The sequence below is a fragment of the Equus asinus genome, chromosome 25, assembly GCF_041296235.1.
Source record: "Equus asinus isolate D_3611 breed Donkey chromosome 25, EquAss-T2T_v2, whole genome shotgun sequence".
Taxonomy (NCBI): domain Eukaryota; kingdom Metazoa; phylum Chordata; class Mammalia; order Perissodactyla; family Equidae; genus Equus; species Equus asinus.
The window spans coordinates 13,915,792-13,934,399 of NC_091814.1; the positions used below are offsets into that span (position 1 = coordinate 13,915,792).

The 18,608-nt window shown below is 37.3% G+C and overlaps 1 protein-coding gene across 10 annotated transcripts in view; it reads right to left on the reverse strand.

The window, feature by feature from the left end:
- POGZ (pogo transposable element derived with ZNF domain) overlaps positions 1-18,608 on the reverse strand; it is a 48,933-nt gene that overhangs the window by 28,877 nt on the left and 1,448 nt on the right. For 5 of the 10 annotated variants that reach the window (XM_044757623.2, XM_070497827.1, XM_044757624.2 and 2 more), the window contains exon 2: positions 6,548-6,672. In XM_044757623.2, coding sequence (XP_044613558.2) covers positions 6,548-6,671 — 124 coding nt within the window. In that variant the 5' untranslated portion in view covers position 6,672. Of the gene's footprint in view, positions 1-5,416; positions 5,576-6,547; positions 6,673-8,032; positions 9,764-18,608 lie in introns of those variants that run through there. The other 5 variants (XM_044757621.2, XM_044757625.2, XM_044757622.2 and 2 more) reach the window with 2 other exon arrangements.

The following is an 18,608-nucleotide window of genomic DNA, read 5'->3' on the forward strand; positions in this document are numbered from 1 at the left end:
GTGTGTTTTGGTATACCCATTGAATTATGCAGTTTTTTATGCTGTGTTTGCTTTTTCCTTATTTATTTTTTGTGTCTCTGTTCTGCTTTTTAGTTTAGTGGCTACCCTGAAGTTTGGTATTCAGAATCTGGTGCATAACATAGTCCATTTTCTGATGGCCTCTTACTTCCTTAGTCTAAACTGATTCAGTCACTTTCCTCCTCCCCTCCTAAGTTATTATTCTCATATCTTATTCCAACTTGTGTTGTGAGTTTATGGTTAAAGTGACAAGATTGTCTTGTTTTTGGTGTTTTCCTTCCCTTTAGCCTAATACTATAGTTGAATATTTGCTGTCCTACTCTGATTCTGTCTATCTATTGGTCTCCTTACTCTGTTTTGTGACCCCTTTCTCTCTTTTTTCAGGTATAAGGGCCTTCTTGAGGATTTCTTGTAGCTGGGCGTTGGGGGGGAGATAGGGGGTGTCTCTCGTGGCTACAAAGTCCCTTAGCTTTTGTTTGTCTGGGAAAGATTTAATTTCTCTCTCATATCCAAAGGACATTTTTGCTGGATAGAGTATTCTTGGCTGAAGATTTTTATCCTTTAAAGTTTTGAATATGTCATTCCATTCTCTCCTAGCTTGTAAGGTTTCTGCACAGTAATCCGCTGAAAGTCTGATAGGGGTTCCTTTGTAAGTTATTTTCTCCTGCCTTGCTGCCCTGAGTATTCTTTCTTTGTCATTCATTTTTGACAGTTTCACTACTATATGCCTTGCAGTAGGTCTTTTCACATTGACAAATCTAGGAGATCTGAAAGCTTCCTCCACACACATTTCTCGCTCATACCCTAGATTTGGGAAGTTCTCTGCTATTATTTCTTTGAGCACGCTTTCTGCTCCATTCTCTTTCTCTTCACCTTCTTGAATACCTAGAATTCTTATGTTGCATTTCCTCACTGAGTCAGATATTTCTCAGAGACTTCCTTCATTTCTTTTTAGTCTCAGTTCTCTTTCCTCCTCTATCTGGAGCATTTCAACATGTCTATCTTCGATTATGATGATTTGCTCCTCTATGGTGTCCACGTGAGCATTCAGGGAATCCCTATTTTATCTCTTCCACTGTGTCTTTCATCTCTAATATTTCTGATTGAGTCTTCTTTATAGTTTCAATCTCTTTTGTGAAGTAGCTCCTGAACTCGTTGAATTGTTTACCTATATTCTCTTTTACCTCACTGAGTTTTTTGACGATAGCTATTTTGAATTCATTGTCTTTCAGTTTACTTATTTCTGTGTCCTCAGGACTGAATTCTGGGTGCTTGTTTTCTCTCTAGTCTGGAGATTTGATGAAGTGCCCGATGCTGGAAGGACGGGTCTTTCCCATTGTGATATTATTCGGTTGCAGTTACAGCCTCTCGCCACTGGACAGGGGTCGAGAGCTGCGTATTCTGAGCCCTACGCCTTCAGCCAAGATGGCACCATGTGGGTCGGGGGAGGGGCAGTTTCTCTTTTGCGCAGACCCAGGTTTCCGATCAGCTCTAGCTGTCTGGTCTCCTGGGGTCTTGGCTTGATGAGATCACCCCTGCACGAAAGCCTTCGCCCCATTAGAGGGCATCCCTCTAGGCTGCAAGGGCCCTGGGAGTCCTGGCGACCCCGTGGATGCGAGACCCCTCCCTGACTCCCTCCCTCACAGAGCCTCCTGCAGCAGTGATCCCAGTCTTTAGGGGAGGGAGTGAAGATCTCTCTTAGCCTGTTCCAGCTCCTCCAAGGGTGCGCTCCAGCCTCTCCACCATCCATCGTGTGGCTGCCGTGACTCTGAGGATTTTTGTGCTTTTAGGGTATTTTCTGTTGGAATATGGTTGCTCATTTTTGTTGTATGTTGGAGGGGAGAGAGTCCCGGGCAAGCTCACTCCGCCATGATGGTGACGTCCAAAAGGTTTTAATTTTTATAAAGTCCAATTTATCTATTTTTCTGTGGCTTTGGTGCTTTTGGTGTCCTAAGAAACCATTCCTTAAATCAAGGTTATAAAGCTTTACACCCATATTTACTTGTAAAAGTTTTACAGTTTTAGCTCTTACATTTAGGTCTTTGACCATTTAGAGTTAATGTTTGTAAATGGTATGAGGTGGGGTGCCACTTCATTCTTTTCCATGTGGAAAAAGTATCCAGTTGTCCCAGTGTCATTTGTTGAAAAAAGTATTCTTTCCCCATTGAATAGGAAAGGATTATTATTTTTTTTTTAACCAACTATCAGTCTCCATGGAACAAGAGGTATTTTAGAGTACGGGACAAAATTGTGTCCATGCTCCCTCCTCTCATCCCATTCATCCCTTTAAGATAATCTTTATCTTAATTATAGTTTAACATTTGATTCATATAAGATGCTACATACATTTAAGTTATAAAATATGATAAAAACAAACACTCTTGTGGAGCTTGTGGATAAATCCACCACCCAGCATAGCACTAAACCATTGTAAATACTATTAGTATGCTTCTGCTCTTTCACAACCCCTGGCCTCCCTCCTACATATATAAAAATGTTCCTTAAAATCAAGAGTCAAGGAAATGCTTTTTATGTAGAGGGGGCAAGGAAAATAAGAGAAACAAGTAAATGATAAAACCCAAATCAATGCCCAAAAAAGCACAGTCTTTTAAAATCTAATTATTGGAGGAGACTGCTATTGGTAACCAAGAGCCAGACTAATTTTAAAACTGGTCTAAAAGGAGAGTGAGGTGTAGGAAAAAAAGACAACTTTTCAACTTTCTAAAGAATCTAGTACACTAAGTGAAATAACACTAAAGTGCTTAAAAGTTATTCTCCCTTGCTATGTTGTTAATGTAATAAGCAGACAATATACTAATACAATTAAACTGAAGGCTTATGGGGGAACTGGGTTGTAAGAGAGAACAGTTTTTATTCACTCTATTCTGAAGTCTCATCCCTACGCCTAGGCTAGCATTTCAAGAGTATCTGATAAAAATGTTACAGAATTGTATGTATCATACAAAAAAAAAAAAGGGCCAGACAAATTGGATCTATTAATGTGTTTATCTATGCATGAAAATTTTTTGGAAGAACCCACAAGACATATATAACTGTGGTTACTAGCCTATAGCCATTTCTTTTTTAACCATCAACATGGGTTAACATTTTAATTTGATTACTAGAGGTTTTTGAAGTAAATAAAATTAATTTACTTATCCATATTTATATATAGATAAGTAAATTGATATATATTAATTTATACATATATTAAAATATATATATATTTTTTTTTGGTGAGGAAGACTGGCCCTGAGCTCACATCTGTTGCCAATCTTCCTCTCTTTTCTATGTGGGGCGCCTGTCACAGCATGGCTTCATGAGTGGTGTGTAGGTCCACACCCAGAATCTGAACCCACGAACCCCAGGCCACCGAAGCAGAGCACACGAACTTAACTACTACACCACTAGGTTGGCCCCACAATTTATACACTTTTTAAAAAATTTGTACACAAGCCCCACCTAAGAATCAAAGGTCCATTCACAGAGTCAAGGGAACCAGGAAAGTGTGTCATGAGATGCTCATCATGGGCTTTGGAATCCTGGGATTAAAGAAAAATTTAGCTAAACTGGTCTCTAACAGCAGTTTGACAGATTATTTTAAGAGAAACACAGGAAAGCAATATAATACAGTGGAAAGGCCACAAGCTTTGAAGTCTAGATAATTCAAATCCAGTTTAATCACTTATCAACTATTTGCCCTTAAGCACATTATTTAGACTCTCTAGGCATTGATTTCCACATCTGTAAAATGAAAGAATTCTCTAGATAGTTGTTCCTCATCTTTATATATACAAAGGTTTCTATTTATTAAAGTTTTAAAAAATTCTAAGGATTTTCCATGTGATAAAAACCATATTTTCAGTAACCAAAGATTGAAAAAAGAACCTATGGAAATTACAAGGATTTCAGTTTGATAATACCTGAAGTTGGCAACAATATGGTAAAAGAGCTGTGGTGGGTACTTATTTACAGCAATCTTTTAGGGCAAAATGACACTGTCTATCAAATTTTAAATGCCTGACCCAGAAATCTCACTTTCTACTGCAGATACGCTACACCGTGGGCACAGATAGAATGCCTGAGAATGCTCACCATAGCACTGTCTGTAATAAAAAAAAAACTTGAGATTGTAATAAATGTCCAACAATAGAGGAGTAAATGGCTATATCCAAAAATAAGAACACCCTATGTACTTCTAACGGAAATATAAACTGATACAACACTTCCACATGTCCAATCCAGGAAAAACATCAATCAAAATCCTTAAAAATTGTGATGACCTTTGATCCAACAATTTGACATTAGAAATGTATTCTCAGAACTAAGGATGTGAGAAAAGATATAGAGACAGAGATGTTCACAGTAGCTCTTTAACGTAGCAATATACCCCTCTACAACCTATTGTTAGTAATAGTTAACCAAACAATGGGAAATAGTCATCAAAGATGTTACAGAAAAATATTTACTAAAATGAGAAATATTCACTACATATTAAGGGAAAAAAGCTGGCAAGGCATAATGTAGAGTCTGTATGATCCATTTTTCTAAAAAGTAAACACTACAGATAGCATATAGAAGTATAAAAGTACACATATGTATGTGATAAGAGCTGCAAATAGTTATCTCCAGGTAGTGGGACTACGGTTAAAATTTTTTTTCCTTCCTTTTACTTATTTTTACTGTCTACTTTTTCTACAGTGCACATATTATTCTTGTATTAATAAAGATATATTTTTAAAAGAAATAGAATAATTAAAAATAAGTCCTTTGCAGCAACGCAATGATTCTATGAAAGTGCTTATTTTAGTTATGAATCTTGAGACATAACTTGCCAATAACTCATCTTCAGAGTGTAACACAGTCATCAAAATGAAATAGAAACCAATACTATATAGACTCTCTAGTCAATATATGCACTAAAAACACTACTCTTTCACCATTTCCTTCAGGTAGACAACAACTCTATCCTATCTTCCATACCCAGCAACAAATAACCAAATGAATCTGCCAGAGAAACTAGAAAACAAACCTGCCCTGGGAGAATTCTTACCAAACTAGTGGGGCTCTTCTAATCAAAAAAACAAAAACAATCAAACAAAAAACCCCAGATCTCTGTAAGTTAGCAATTTGGGGTTTATATTTTCTCTCCTAGAAATTATCAGCAGCAAGAATCAGCTGCCCTCTGACTTGAAATACCAGCATAAGTTCAGCACTAACTCAGAAGGAACAGCACCACCTACTGAATCACTTCCATATCAGAGAATCATTACTAAATTCACTCCAACTAGCAGAACCGCATCAGTACCTAAAACTAAACAGGTACAGCTATTCCTAAAACCTTTTTTATTCTCTCACCCCTCTAGCCCAGGAAGAATTTCCCAATAATCCCACTTACCATTGTTGTTGGCAATTAGTGTGACAAGAGTCTTCTTTGTACTGTCGCTGTTCTGTGCCCCGCTGCTACTAACGGTGGTGGATGTAGAGAGGTGCCCAGCAACAGAAGCATGGGCAGCGATGGGCACTGGAGCCGAGACTGGCTGCTGGCTCACAGAAACTGTGGGGAAGGGGAGGCACAGTCACTCGGAGACAGGGACAGATGACACTAACGGATACTGTCCTAATCCTCCCTTTTCATCTTGCTGTAGGCCTCTACAGCCAAAAAGTTTCCTGCTTTATTTGTAAATCCAACTGTTCATCTGATTTTTCCTCCTACTTGTCCCTCACTCCACCAATGAGACACCATGCCTTCTTCTTTGTCTCACATTTCCTGGTTAAGTTAGATCACAAGCTCACTGAACCGGGATTTTAATGTTTTGCTTATATAGCACAAGCAAACCTCTAGACTCAAAGGTTTATTATCACCACTACTGGTATTCAGAACCATGCATAGCAAGCCATCCACAAGACCCTTGACTGTGTCCTATTTCAGTCCAAACTAATGCCATTTTCAGATCTCAAGGTAGGGAAGATAAAAATAAAGAGAGCAACAGATACAATTTAGGGGAGAAAAGAACTACTATTCACTTTCTAAATTCAGGGTGATCTAGAATTTGACCCTGCAACATCACTTTTTTGAAAGAGAAGCTAACAAGCCTAAGTTTGTAAACTGTCCATGAAGGCAAACACAAAGCAAATTCTCCTCAACTCACAAAGGAATCCAAGTTCAAGTAAAACAAACAAAGAAAAAAAAACAAGACTACGGGAACCTGTTTTTGACTGGGTACGTAAATGACCACCACCACTTTGTATTCTCATCCACACATCATTTGCTAAGAGGATTGCTAGATGTTTGATAAACACTGGTTAACCCAACTCTCAATGTTTTAAATGAATTAACTATAGTGCTTCTAGGTTTATCTATAAGGAAACTGAGGCATTTACAGTCTTCGGCATGGGAAAAAAAGGTAGCACCAGTGCCACAGGAGGCATCTCTGGATTCTTTCTCCACCTCACACTTTCTCAACAAAAACGCCATTCAGCTGAGTCAATTTAAACAACAAGCTTAGATTAAAAGAATTTCTGTTACCTGTAGTAGTTTTATCCACTGAATTATAATCTTCAACTACAGAATCCTCAATGACATCACTGATTTTCTGCCATGGCTCCAGCTCCTCCTCCTCACATTCCATAAACAGGTCGGTGTCCGCCATGCTACAAGAAAAAAGATTAAATAATACTGACCTCACAATGGGAGACAGAGTTTTACACAAAATAGAGTGTCAGATTCTCGAATCTATTGGTGACCCACTCCCTTGTTCTCCCTCTACCATTTCCCCTAACCTCTCCCCAATTTCAAGGTTACAGAATTATAACTTTTATTCTTGAAAAAAAAATTATTGTGGAAGAGTCCACAGCAAGTTATTTAATAATTAGGATTATAGAAATTTAATCTATAACACCTAGCACTGGGATTAGACTAATCATCCAAGTGCAGGGTCAGATCCTGTCTTTCTTTAAAATTGATATTTTGTTCATTTTGAAGTTTTTTGCATTAATATTGATCTTTTTAAAATTATACACTAAAATACTATAAAATACTATGTATCTTGATTACTGAACCTTTTTACAATCCCTTAAATTTTGCACCCAAGATGAGAACCTCCCTTGTCACACTCTAGTCCTGGCCCTACTACTACCTTGTACTCCACCATGATTTTGGAGTCAGCCTTTAATTTGAAAACATTGCCTAAAATTACATGCTACTTTTAAAAAACAAAGCCTACATCTTTGCAGCGCAAACAAAGAGCTATTTCTAGCTATTCTGCCCTCCAATATTAGTTGACTAAAGGTCAACTTGTCTTGGAAGGGAAGTAGCATTACTGCTCAATGCTCAGACAAAGCCTTTAACGCACAGGTTCTCAGTGCTCTTAGTATCCCAGAAATTTTTTCACCTCACCTCCAAGCCAAAAACAAAACAAAACAACCAACCTAACTAACTGTTCTGCTTAATTAGGTACATACAATTTGATAATATTACTTTGGGAGGTGCCCAACAGATGGCATTGTCCCCTTGAAAATTTAAAATATCCTAGCAATGCCCCAGTGAGTTACCTATAGCCAAGTGCCCACAGTTTTAATGGGTAAAGTACTTAACTTGCTTCTAATTGGTCTCTAATGTCCTATTTTAATTATCCGTCTTCCCAAACCAAAACCACAAAGGGGAAAGTTATGAGCAAGGTAAGAAAAAGATCTAAGATATCAACTTACATTTTCTTAATTTCATATCTAATATATATATACAAAAGACAATGCTAGCCAGAAACTGAATCAAAAAGAAGCCAAATCCATATCACAGGCATTCTTTGAGACAAGACTACGCAACACACACTTCTGGATTTTCCAGTCTAGTTCCACTGAAAAAGGTAACATTCCAAATAGCTTTTTCTTCTAACTTATTAATTTTATACGATTGTTCTTTGCTGCATAACTTTCTTAGAGCCCACAGCTAACAGATAATTAATGCATAAATATCAAACACCCAGCAGAATGAACATAAACTGTGGATGATAACCTCTACAGATGGTTTCCAAGGGCCTTCTTTCAGCTCTGACCAGCTGCAAGCAAACTCTCCACGCATATGCTGAGCAATCTGTAGAAAATTCTCCTTCTGAATAAGTAAAGCTATCTGAATGCAAACTGGTTTCCAATGCTATGCCTGTGGGTATTTTAATAGCAAATCCAGAAGGCTCATCATTTACCTCAACTATTTAAACTACCTTAAGAAAGTGAGTTTATGTTTTACGTTGTGAAACAATTAATTTTAATAACAATATTGAAAGTTTCTTCTTTCTGACCAAAGTCAAATCATGTTATTCCTTCCATGAAAAAGGTACTCTTAAGAACCAGAGCGGGAAGGGTAGATGTGAAAAGATGGCAAAGAAGGATGTTTGTTACCTACTTTTTAAGAAAAGAGAAAGAAAAATAACTCCTCAGGTATACGCTCTGCCAAGACAACCAATGTAAATCAAAAGATTCAAAATGAAAACAAAATTCAACTTAGAAAACATTTTTCAAGTTTTTTATAGCATAGAAGATGGAGTTAACCACTAAGGCTTGTCAACCCAGAAAATAAGACATCTGCTGACTGAGCATATTTTACAGGCTTGCACCCAAAACACCTCTGAAAGACAGTGAAATAAAATTTTTCAGTTAGTCCTCAATTCTGACCCAGACTCTGTTATCTCAGAATGTGATCACTAATTTTACATTCTGATCTATAGCTCAGGGCCAAAAAATTAACTCTGCTGAAAGCAAGGGCCATGCCACAATAGATACATCAACCTAAATTAAGCATTTCCCAAATTTTAAAAACGAAAAATAAAAATTTAGCATCCTTCTTGTAGTTTCCCAGTTATCAAAAAGAAGTCTTCACTAATATGAAAAAATGCTATATTTACTGTTTTTACCAAAATGTTCAAGAAAGAAACCCCACCATTCTCTGTGCTGTCTTTCAAGTCATCCATGGCATACAGTCACCTTTCAACTATTTCTGATCAAAGACGACAGGAATTGCTAAATATGCAGTACTAAAATGTACAGATCTTCCCAAACTATCATTCTACTCATGTTTAACCTCTTTCCACACCAAACCTTTAACTTGATTTCTCACAAGGAAGGAAAAAACCTGGAATTATTTTCTCTCTTCCCTATTTTGTTATAAAAGATAAATGTACTCATAGACTTGAACACTTCTCACACCAAAAAACAAACACGTTGAAATTCAATCCTTACTAAATTAAGCAACATTTTCATTTCTTCTAAAATACTGCCAGGTAAAAATGTGGATTTCAGAAATCAAAGGCCAGCACAAAGGGAACAGAGTGCTACATCAAGGGGAAAGCTTGGATGGGCAGTAAATTTGAAAACCATACTGTACACAAGTGAAGGCGCAAACTTTGATCATATCACAGCTATGAGTCTCTGAATCAAGACTGTAGTGACTCCTTTTCCACTATTTTTAAAATGAGTTACAAATTTTAATGAAATACAGAAACAGACATGCATCCATCACCCAGCTTCAAAAATTATCAACTCAAAGCCGACCTTGATTCACCTACATCCCCTCTCCTTCATATTATTTTGAAGCAAATCTGTAATAACATATTCATAAATATTTTAGTATGCAGCTCTAAAAAATAAGGACTTGAAAAGATCAAATACCTGGCAACTAGATTTTTGGTGGTGAATACGATGTAGCCTATACAGACGTCAAAATATAATGATGTACACCTGAAACTTATATAACGTTATAAACCAATGTTACCCCAATTAAATAAATACATAGAGAAAAAGAATGAAGTACTGATATATGCTATAACATGGATAAACCTTGAAAACAAGATTAGTATGTTAAATGAAAGCAGCCAGTCATAAAAAATTGCATATTATGAGATTCCATTTATATGGAAATGCCCACAATAGGCCAATCCTTAGAGACAGAAAGTAGACTAGTGCTTGCCAGGGGCTGGGAGGAGAGGGGAATGGGGAGCGACTGCTAGTGGCTATGGGGTTTCTTTTTAGGATGATGAAAAAGTTATAAAGTCAAATGTGGTAATGGTCGCACAAGTCCGTGAAAATACTAAAACTCGCTGAATTGTATACTTTAAAGGGTGAATCTTACAGTATGTGGATATTTCAATAAAGCCGTCATCAAAAACAAAAAGATTATATACCAAAAGAAATCATAGTACCACTACATGCCTAAAAAATTGATAGTCCCTTAGTATCTAGTGAACATTCAAATTTCAAATTCTCTCAAATAAATGTTAATGTTAATTTGAATTAGGATCCAAATAAAGTCCACATGCCATAATTATTTGGTAAGTTTCTTAAGTCTCTCTTTTTTTTAATATGTAATTTTTTAATTTATTTATTTAAGTTTTTGAAAAATTTTTTGAGGAAGATTAGCCCTGAGCTAACATCTGCGGCCAATCCTCCTCTTTTTGCTGAGGAAGACTGGCCCTGAGCTAACACCCCTGCCCCTCTTCCTCTACTTTTCATATGTGGTATGCCTGCCACAGCATGGCTTGACAAGTGGTGTGGAGGTCCACACCTGGGATCCAACCTGGTGAACCCCGACGTGACGAACGCCAGGCTGCAGAAGCAGAAAGTGCGAACTTAACCCCTGCGCCACTGGGCTGGCCCCTTAAGTCTCTTTTAATTTATAGGCCTCCCTTCATCTTTTTTTCCCCCCTTGCAATTTATTTGTTGAAGAACCAGGTCACCTCCTGTAGTTTCTACAGTTTGGATATAGTTGATCACATACACATAGCATTTAATATATGCCTCTGTCCTCAGTACATCCTGAAATTGATAGGTGGATCTACATGCATGATTAGATACATGTTTAACTTTTTTCCCCCTAAGACTACCCACAACGGTGATGTACTCCTCCATCAGGAGGTACACTCCGTGCCTAGATCTAGTCATTCTAAATCTATCATTCCTTCCTCATTTATTAAATAGAACATTTCTATTAAAAAAAATACTATTTGGGGCCGGCCCCATGGCTGAGTGGTTAAGTTTGCATGCTCCGCTTTGGCAGCCCAGGTTTCGCCCATTCGGATCCTGGGCACGCACAGGACACCGCTCATCAGGCCATGCTGAGGCGGCATTCCCCATAGCACAGCCAGAGGCACTCACAACTAGAATATACAACTATGTACTGGGGGCTCTGGGGAGAAGAAGGAAAAAAAAAAGACTGACAACAGATGCTAGCTCACGGCCAATCTTAAAAAAAAACCAAACAAACAAATACTATTTGGTTACTTAGTAGAGCAGTTCATATAGTAAAAGTCTTGATTTTTCCTATCTTGCTTCTTTTTCCTTTTATTTACCAGTTTTCAAAATGATTCGTTTTGGTGGCATTTCCCCAAAGTGACTAATAAGCTTGTTCTTTAGTGTTATGTCACAGATTTAAATGTATTTGATGTGCTGTAATCCACTGCAGTTATCTTTATTGATACTGAAAGCATCCTATTTTGGCCAGTGGGAACTACTTCAGTAGGCTGCTGAGACCTTCTGACACAACTCTTAACAGTGTTTGATAAGGTTCTTGCTATCTGACAGATAAGATGTTCCAGGCTCATCTCATACAGTTCCTGCCCAAGAGCCAGAATCAGCCACTTCTTCAAGGAGCCCTGATTCCTTTTGGGAGGGAATGATATTCCAAGACCAGAGTCTAGATGCTAGGGGGCTTTCCGCTCATTTTAAATATAAAATTATCTCTATATCAACCCCCAACCATTATTAGTCAGCTATCTTTAATTTTGCCCCTACGTCATCTGGCAGAAAAATTCCACATCCACAAATAATATTTGTCTTAGAAACTTAAAACAAAATCCTATTTTCTCCTCAAATTCTTGAGATGTTTCAGTCTTGTATTTATCAAACAATTCTCATTTCTTCCACTCCTACTCTATGCCCCCTGTATGTAGTCCCTTTCCCTTCCCCTAACAAGATGCCTGGATCATTTTCCCGAGTGGCAGAATACACATATAGTTAAAAATTTTTAAGGACAACCAAAGGTTAACAAACGGGACGTGTTTAGCAAGTAACTATTTTTTTAAAGACTGCCTTTTTTTGAATGCCAAGATACAGACAGATCACCTCAAAGATATCAAACAAATTTCTCAACTATTCGTAACAAAATGTTTATCCATAGCACATAGCTAATAAGGTTATTTCCAAGCAAACGGCGGGGGCGGGGGCGGGGGGGGGTCAGATAAATGAAAAGGTTACACTTTGACTTACAAATGAACAGCTCATTTCTACCTTCAACAGAATTTCCAATAGAGCTAAAAAAATTTCATCATATCCCAGTGTTCTCCAACATATACCAGGCAGAGCCCATGCTGTGCAGCATACCTGAGGAAGGGCCTTGGGTTCAACAGCTATAGGTAGGTTACATAAAGGGAAACCTAGATCACAAAGGACATCATCTTTACACATGCCAGTGGATTTTCAGTGATACTCAAAGGGAGATAATTTGCCCCCCAGAAGACATGCAGCAATGTCTGGAGACATTTTTGGTAGTCACAACTAGGGATGGAGTTGGGGAGGGGTGCTAACATCTGTCTAGTGGGTAGTGGCCTGGGGTACTTAAACATCCTACAATGCACAGGACAGTCAGGGACTTATCTGGCCCAAAGTGTAAAGAGTGCCAACATTGAGAAACCATAATCAAACTGAATCCATGTTCTGAAGGGAAAAATGAAAAAAAAAATCATCCCACATTCTACGCATGAAGAATTATCATTTCTTTTTAAAATATTTATCTTCTCTGCAACAGAGATGAGTAGAACAGGTTCCTGTGAATTGCTCAAATGATTACATCTTATATAGTAAAAACATTTTTTAAAACTAATATACATCTAGTTTGTTTTACCCTATAATCATCTACCTGTGAAACTTGCCCAAGTATATAATTTCTCCTCATACAACTGGAGCGTCATGATGATAATCCTCTAAAATTAGGGTTACTATCAGTATTTGTTATTATCAGTATTGACTGGTAAGTAATTTTTGTGAAAACAATTTCCCAAAGTCCTTTAATCTAATCTCCATTTCTAAAATTTCTGGTTGTGACTCCTTTACAATTCCTTTATGGGTTGGTTTGCTAAATATATCAAGTCTTCTTGCCTCTTCAACTTCCGAATACTATTCTCAGAGGGCAGTGAGTCAAAATGACATGACGCAAATCTATTTCTGTATTCTTTCTCAAAGTATTATTGTAATGCTTGAACTTAAAGATACAGAAGTAGCTCTATATCTCAAAAGCAAAGGTTATGACAGTAACAAGTTTAAACAGAAAAATGTTAGCCAATAATCCAAACTCTGCCTGTCATCAGCTGTTTGGTGTGTGGCTTGTTCTTTTGTTAAAAAAAAAAAAAAACAAGAAAAGCCATTGACTATAATGTTTAACCTAAATCAAACCAAGCATTTAAATTTAACTTCCAGTTCATAGGAAATACAGCAATAGGAGACTAAGTTAAGTAGCACCACAAGAAAATAATGGGATAAATCCAGAAGGTGGGACACTCTACAAGAAAATAATCAGACAAATAGAGAATATGGAACATTCTATAAAACTACTAACATGGTCTCTTTAAAAAGACATAACAAAATGCAACATGTGAACCTTTACTGGATTCTGCTTCATAAAAAAGATATAAATGACATTTTGGAGACAATTGAAACATCTGAATATAGACTAGATACTAGATGATACTGGGGAATTATTTTTAATTTCCTTAGAAAGGATAGTGGTATTAGAGTTACAGTGGAGAATGTATTTATTCTTAGCAAACACATGAAATATTTAGTGGAAATGTCATGACTGTGTCTTTCAAACAGTTCAGCAAATACATAAATATTTTGTTTTCTTATAGACATCAAATATACCAACATGTTAAAAATCATTGTGTCTAGGTGGTGGGTTCATTCTAGGTACTCCCTGAAGTATTTTTTCATCTTTTTACATGCATGGAATTTTCTTAATAAAAACTTGGGTGGGGATCAGATGGATAAAGTCTGAGGATCTAATGTAAAACACGATGACTATAGTTGATAACACTGTATCGTAAACTGAAAGCGGCTGAGAGCAGTTCTAATCACCACCACCCCCTGCCCACCCCAGCCAAAAAGATAAGTATGTGAGGTGATGGATGTGTTAACTAGATGGGAGGGATCCTTTCACAACGCTATGTATATGAAGTCACCATGAGGTACTCTTTAAATATCTTACCATTTCATATGTCAATTATACCTCAATAATGCTGAAATTGAAAAAAAGAAAATGAAAAAAGAAAAAAAGTTGAGGGGAGGGAACTACCTACTCATATTTTGGTTGTGATATTCTGCCATTTACTAAATCAAACTGGTAGTCTTGTTGGTTGAATTTTCTGTTAACTTGTTCTTATTTCTATGAGCAATTTTCACATAAATTGTATAAATACATTTTTAAAGATGTAGCATAATAATTAAATAATATAGAAAAAAAGATATAAATCTAAGGTGGGATATACATAGGCTACCAAGGAGGTACTGTGAGACAACATGAACATTGCCATCTTGCATTAATCCAATCCAATATTTGACATCTTGGTAACCTGGTATCTGTATTTTATAGTAGTAATTGTACCATAACATGAGTTTTGTGTACTTGGTCAGCTGTACTCAACACTGCAGCTCACACAGGACCATTAGCAATGCCCATAGTCTAAGTCTTTGGCAATGATCTTTCCATCCATAATACGGGTGTACCAGATATCTATCTTTCTGGGGAGGAGTGGATTGTATCTTAAATGCTGGGAAATAAACCAAATCAAGTCTACTTTATACTCAGGGCCTACAGAATCAGCTAATCATTAAAAGCCTACATAATCGAAAAGGCAAGATACAAAGAGACTCTTTACAAACAATGTTATTTAAAAGCAGCAGAGGGCCAGCCCGGTGGAGCAGCGGTTAAGTGCACACGTTCCACTTCAGCAGCCCGGGGTTCGCCAGTTCGGATCCCGGGTATGCACATGGCACCGCTTAGCACGCCATGCTGTGGCAGGCGTCCCACGTATAAAGTAGAGGAAGATGGGCACGGATGTTAGCTCAGGGCCAGTGTTCCTCAGCTAAAAGAGGAGGATTGGCAGATGTTAGCTCAGGGCTAATCTTCCTCAAAAAAAAAATAATAATAATTAAAAAATTAATAAATAAAAATAAAAGCAGCAGAAAGAATCTTGCAGATACACCTGTCAATCCACTTTTGAGGTATTTAACGGGCAGCAAATGTTTACCTATCTTCATCCCAAACAAGATTAGGAAAACATCTGTTTTGTACCAAAACTCTCCAGACAAATTTGGCTCCTGAAGCTTTGAATTCCTTTAATTTGTCTAGTTCTTTCATAGCCATAAGTAAATTCCAGGACTGAGGAATTCAGAATCTAACATTTTCACTTCACTGCTAGTACATGTCCACCCATAAACCAACAGAAAAAGAACACTTGGAACAGGAAAAATGTTTCAAAAAACAAACATTTTAAGAATACCACTCTCTTGCTCCAGGGTGAGGAAACAATCCTCAAAACAGCTGGCATTTGCTTTCAAGTTACCTCACCTTTGGCTTTAAAAACGACTAATTCCAGAAAACCTGTACAGCTGAACACTTAATATGGCTATAAAACTAATTATTGTTAAACCCGTAACAAGAAGCTTTTATTTATCCAGTCTTTTGCGTGGCCCATTTTGTCCCTCCCAGGACCTAACTGTTGGAGAACCTCACATATAATATTCACAACAGCTTCTTAAATAGTCTTAATAACCTAATATTCCCAAACACAAAATACTTTCCACTTATCTGGCAGCAAATCTACTAAGAAGCACCCCCAAATTAGTTATGTGCTCTTGACTAAAACAATTAAAGTAAGCAGTAAGTTTCCTATCTTCAAAGGGCTCAATATTCCAGGAGTCCCTCACCCGAGAAAAGCTTTTCTTCACTGACAGTTGTACGTTGTCTAAATTCCATTTCTACTCTCTGGATTTCCTTTTACTCTGCCAAATACTACCAATACGCTAGTCTATTTCGCTCCCCCTCTCTTCCCCCGAGGTATAGGTAAAAATGTTCTTGTGCACATGGCTTAATATCACAAACCAGAAAGCCAAACAATATAGCAAAGTCTTACCACACTGATATTATGACAAAGGCACCAACAAGATCTTGGGTTTGTAATTTAAATCAGAAATCCCCACCTCCAACAAAAAGACACATATGGTGAATAAAGACTGAAATACTATCTGGACTATATTTTATTTTACTGTGATATGGCCAAGCATTATTCCATACTTTACATTCATTATCTCAATGAATTCTCAAAATTATATGCCCTAAGTACTACATTTTACAGATGAAGTCAAAATGGAGGTTTAGAGAGATTAAGTAACTTGCCCCAGTTAGTAAATAGTCCAGCCAGGATTCAAACCAAGCGTTTTTGCTCTAGAAATCTTCCCCAAGTCACTGCCTCTTCCATTACGAACTCCAACTAACATTTATAAGTTCTCAAAAAGTTCCTAAATGGGAGCAGATTTGGATGACCACAGGAGCAGAAGCACAGGACAGACCCAATGATTCTCAAATTTTTTTATCTCAGGACCCCTTTATACTCTTAAAACTACTGAGGACTGCAAACAACTTCTATTTATGTGGATTATACCTTTTGATATTTACCATATTAGAAATTAAAAGAGAAAAAATTTAAATACTTATCAATACATTTAAAAACAACAAACTCATGACATGTTAACATAAACAACATTTTCAATTAAAAATTACTACTTTTCTCCAAATAGAAGAGTAACGTTATTTTACATTTTTGCAAATCCTTTATGTCTAGCTTCATAAAGGCAGTCAGATTCTCATAGCTGTTTCTGCATTCAGTCTGTTGCTCTATGTTGTTTTGGTTAAGTATATAACAAGGACCTGGCCTCACAAAGATAACAGAAAAAGGGAGAAATATTCTATAAACCTTTTCAGATAGTTGTGCATACTGATATACTGACAAAATACTAAAACTCGACAAATGGTAATTTCTTAAAGGATAATTGCATTTCAGAATCTGAAACCCTATCAATGAACTTTTCGTAGTTCGTTACAGTAAAATCCACTGGTGTATCCTGCATATCGAAGGCATCTTTTTACCCATGGTGAGTTTGAAACGTAATGCATTGGTCATTTCAAAAATAGAGATTTACTGAGCTATGCCCATCTTCCAAATGTTGACACATTTCATTATACAATATAAAAAAAATCAGTCATTAACACTGACGTTATAAGAAAATCCTCTTAAATACTAGAAAGCTGTCAAACTTGAGATGTCAATTTTAAATTCTAATTTTCACTCTCAAATTCTTATCATTGGTAACAAATAGTCAATTGTTTCCCTCAAAGTGACAACCTCATTTAATTTATTTTCAAGAAAACATCCGCCAAACACTCAAGTGTGAAAAACTAGTTTGCCAGTCATTCTTTCCAGCAAAAATGCTCTTCCACGAAAGGAGAAGCTTACAACTCAATCTCACAAGCGCTTTTCCCACGACAAAGATCATACCTTGGTAAACAGCATTAAGCGCTTTACGCATACTTCCCTTTTGGTCAGAGATTCTTAAAAAGTAAAGAGACACATACTCAAGGGCTGAGATTCAATAAAATCAATCATTTTTACTGCTTCATCACGAACATTCTCAAGTAAATATAGCGGTTTCCTGCAGCTGCCTTGCTTTGTGCTAAGGCACCAGCAGTAGTTTTACTCAGCACTGCTTCAGGATTATCAGTGCAAATAGCGAAAAAGATAAACAGCATCTTGGTATTTTTTGGTAAATAGTTGTGACCTCGCGGCTCCTTTGAAAAGGTCTGAGGAAATCTCCAGGGCTCAGCAGACCAGACTTTGAGAACTGCTTTCCTAGACATACCACTGGTTCAAGGTGAGGGTGGAAACGCTAATAAAATCCTGTCCATCCCAAGAGTCGTCTTCCTGTCAGTTCCTTGAGTTTAACATATACCAACATCAAAGCTGGTATAACCATAATATAGGAAAGGGGAAGGAAATCAAGGGCATAGATCGAATCTAATTCTGTTTTAAGATTCTATTTTGAGCACCTTTATGCTAGACCAGTAATTCTCAATGAAGGACTGCGGGCTAAAAATGTAGAGATGACGACACCCCCCTCCCCATCTCACCTAGAGACTTGGGGATGAGGCCCCCCACAACCGCACTTTTAGCAATCTCCAAAGCATTTTTTATGCAACCCTAAGTTAAGAACGACTGTGTTGAAAAGCTCGAATTCAGAGTTCAACTACAAGTCCCAAGAGCAACGGGTCTCCCTCTCAAAATTCAATGTCATTTCTAAGAAGCAACTCTCCCCTCCCCCGCCATTTCCCCTTCATCTAAATGGGAAAATTCCTTAGAAAGTAAAACATTTCTGTGGGGTTTTGAGCTGCGGTGGGAGGTGTCTTCTTAAAAGAATGTGGAGGGCTGGGCCAAGGTCTGCAACAAGACGGCTGCCCTGAGACAGCACAACTGTATCTCAATTTCCATCTGGAA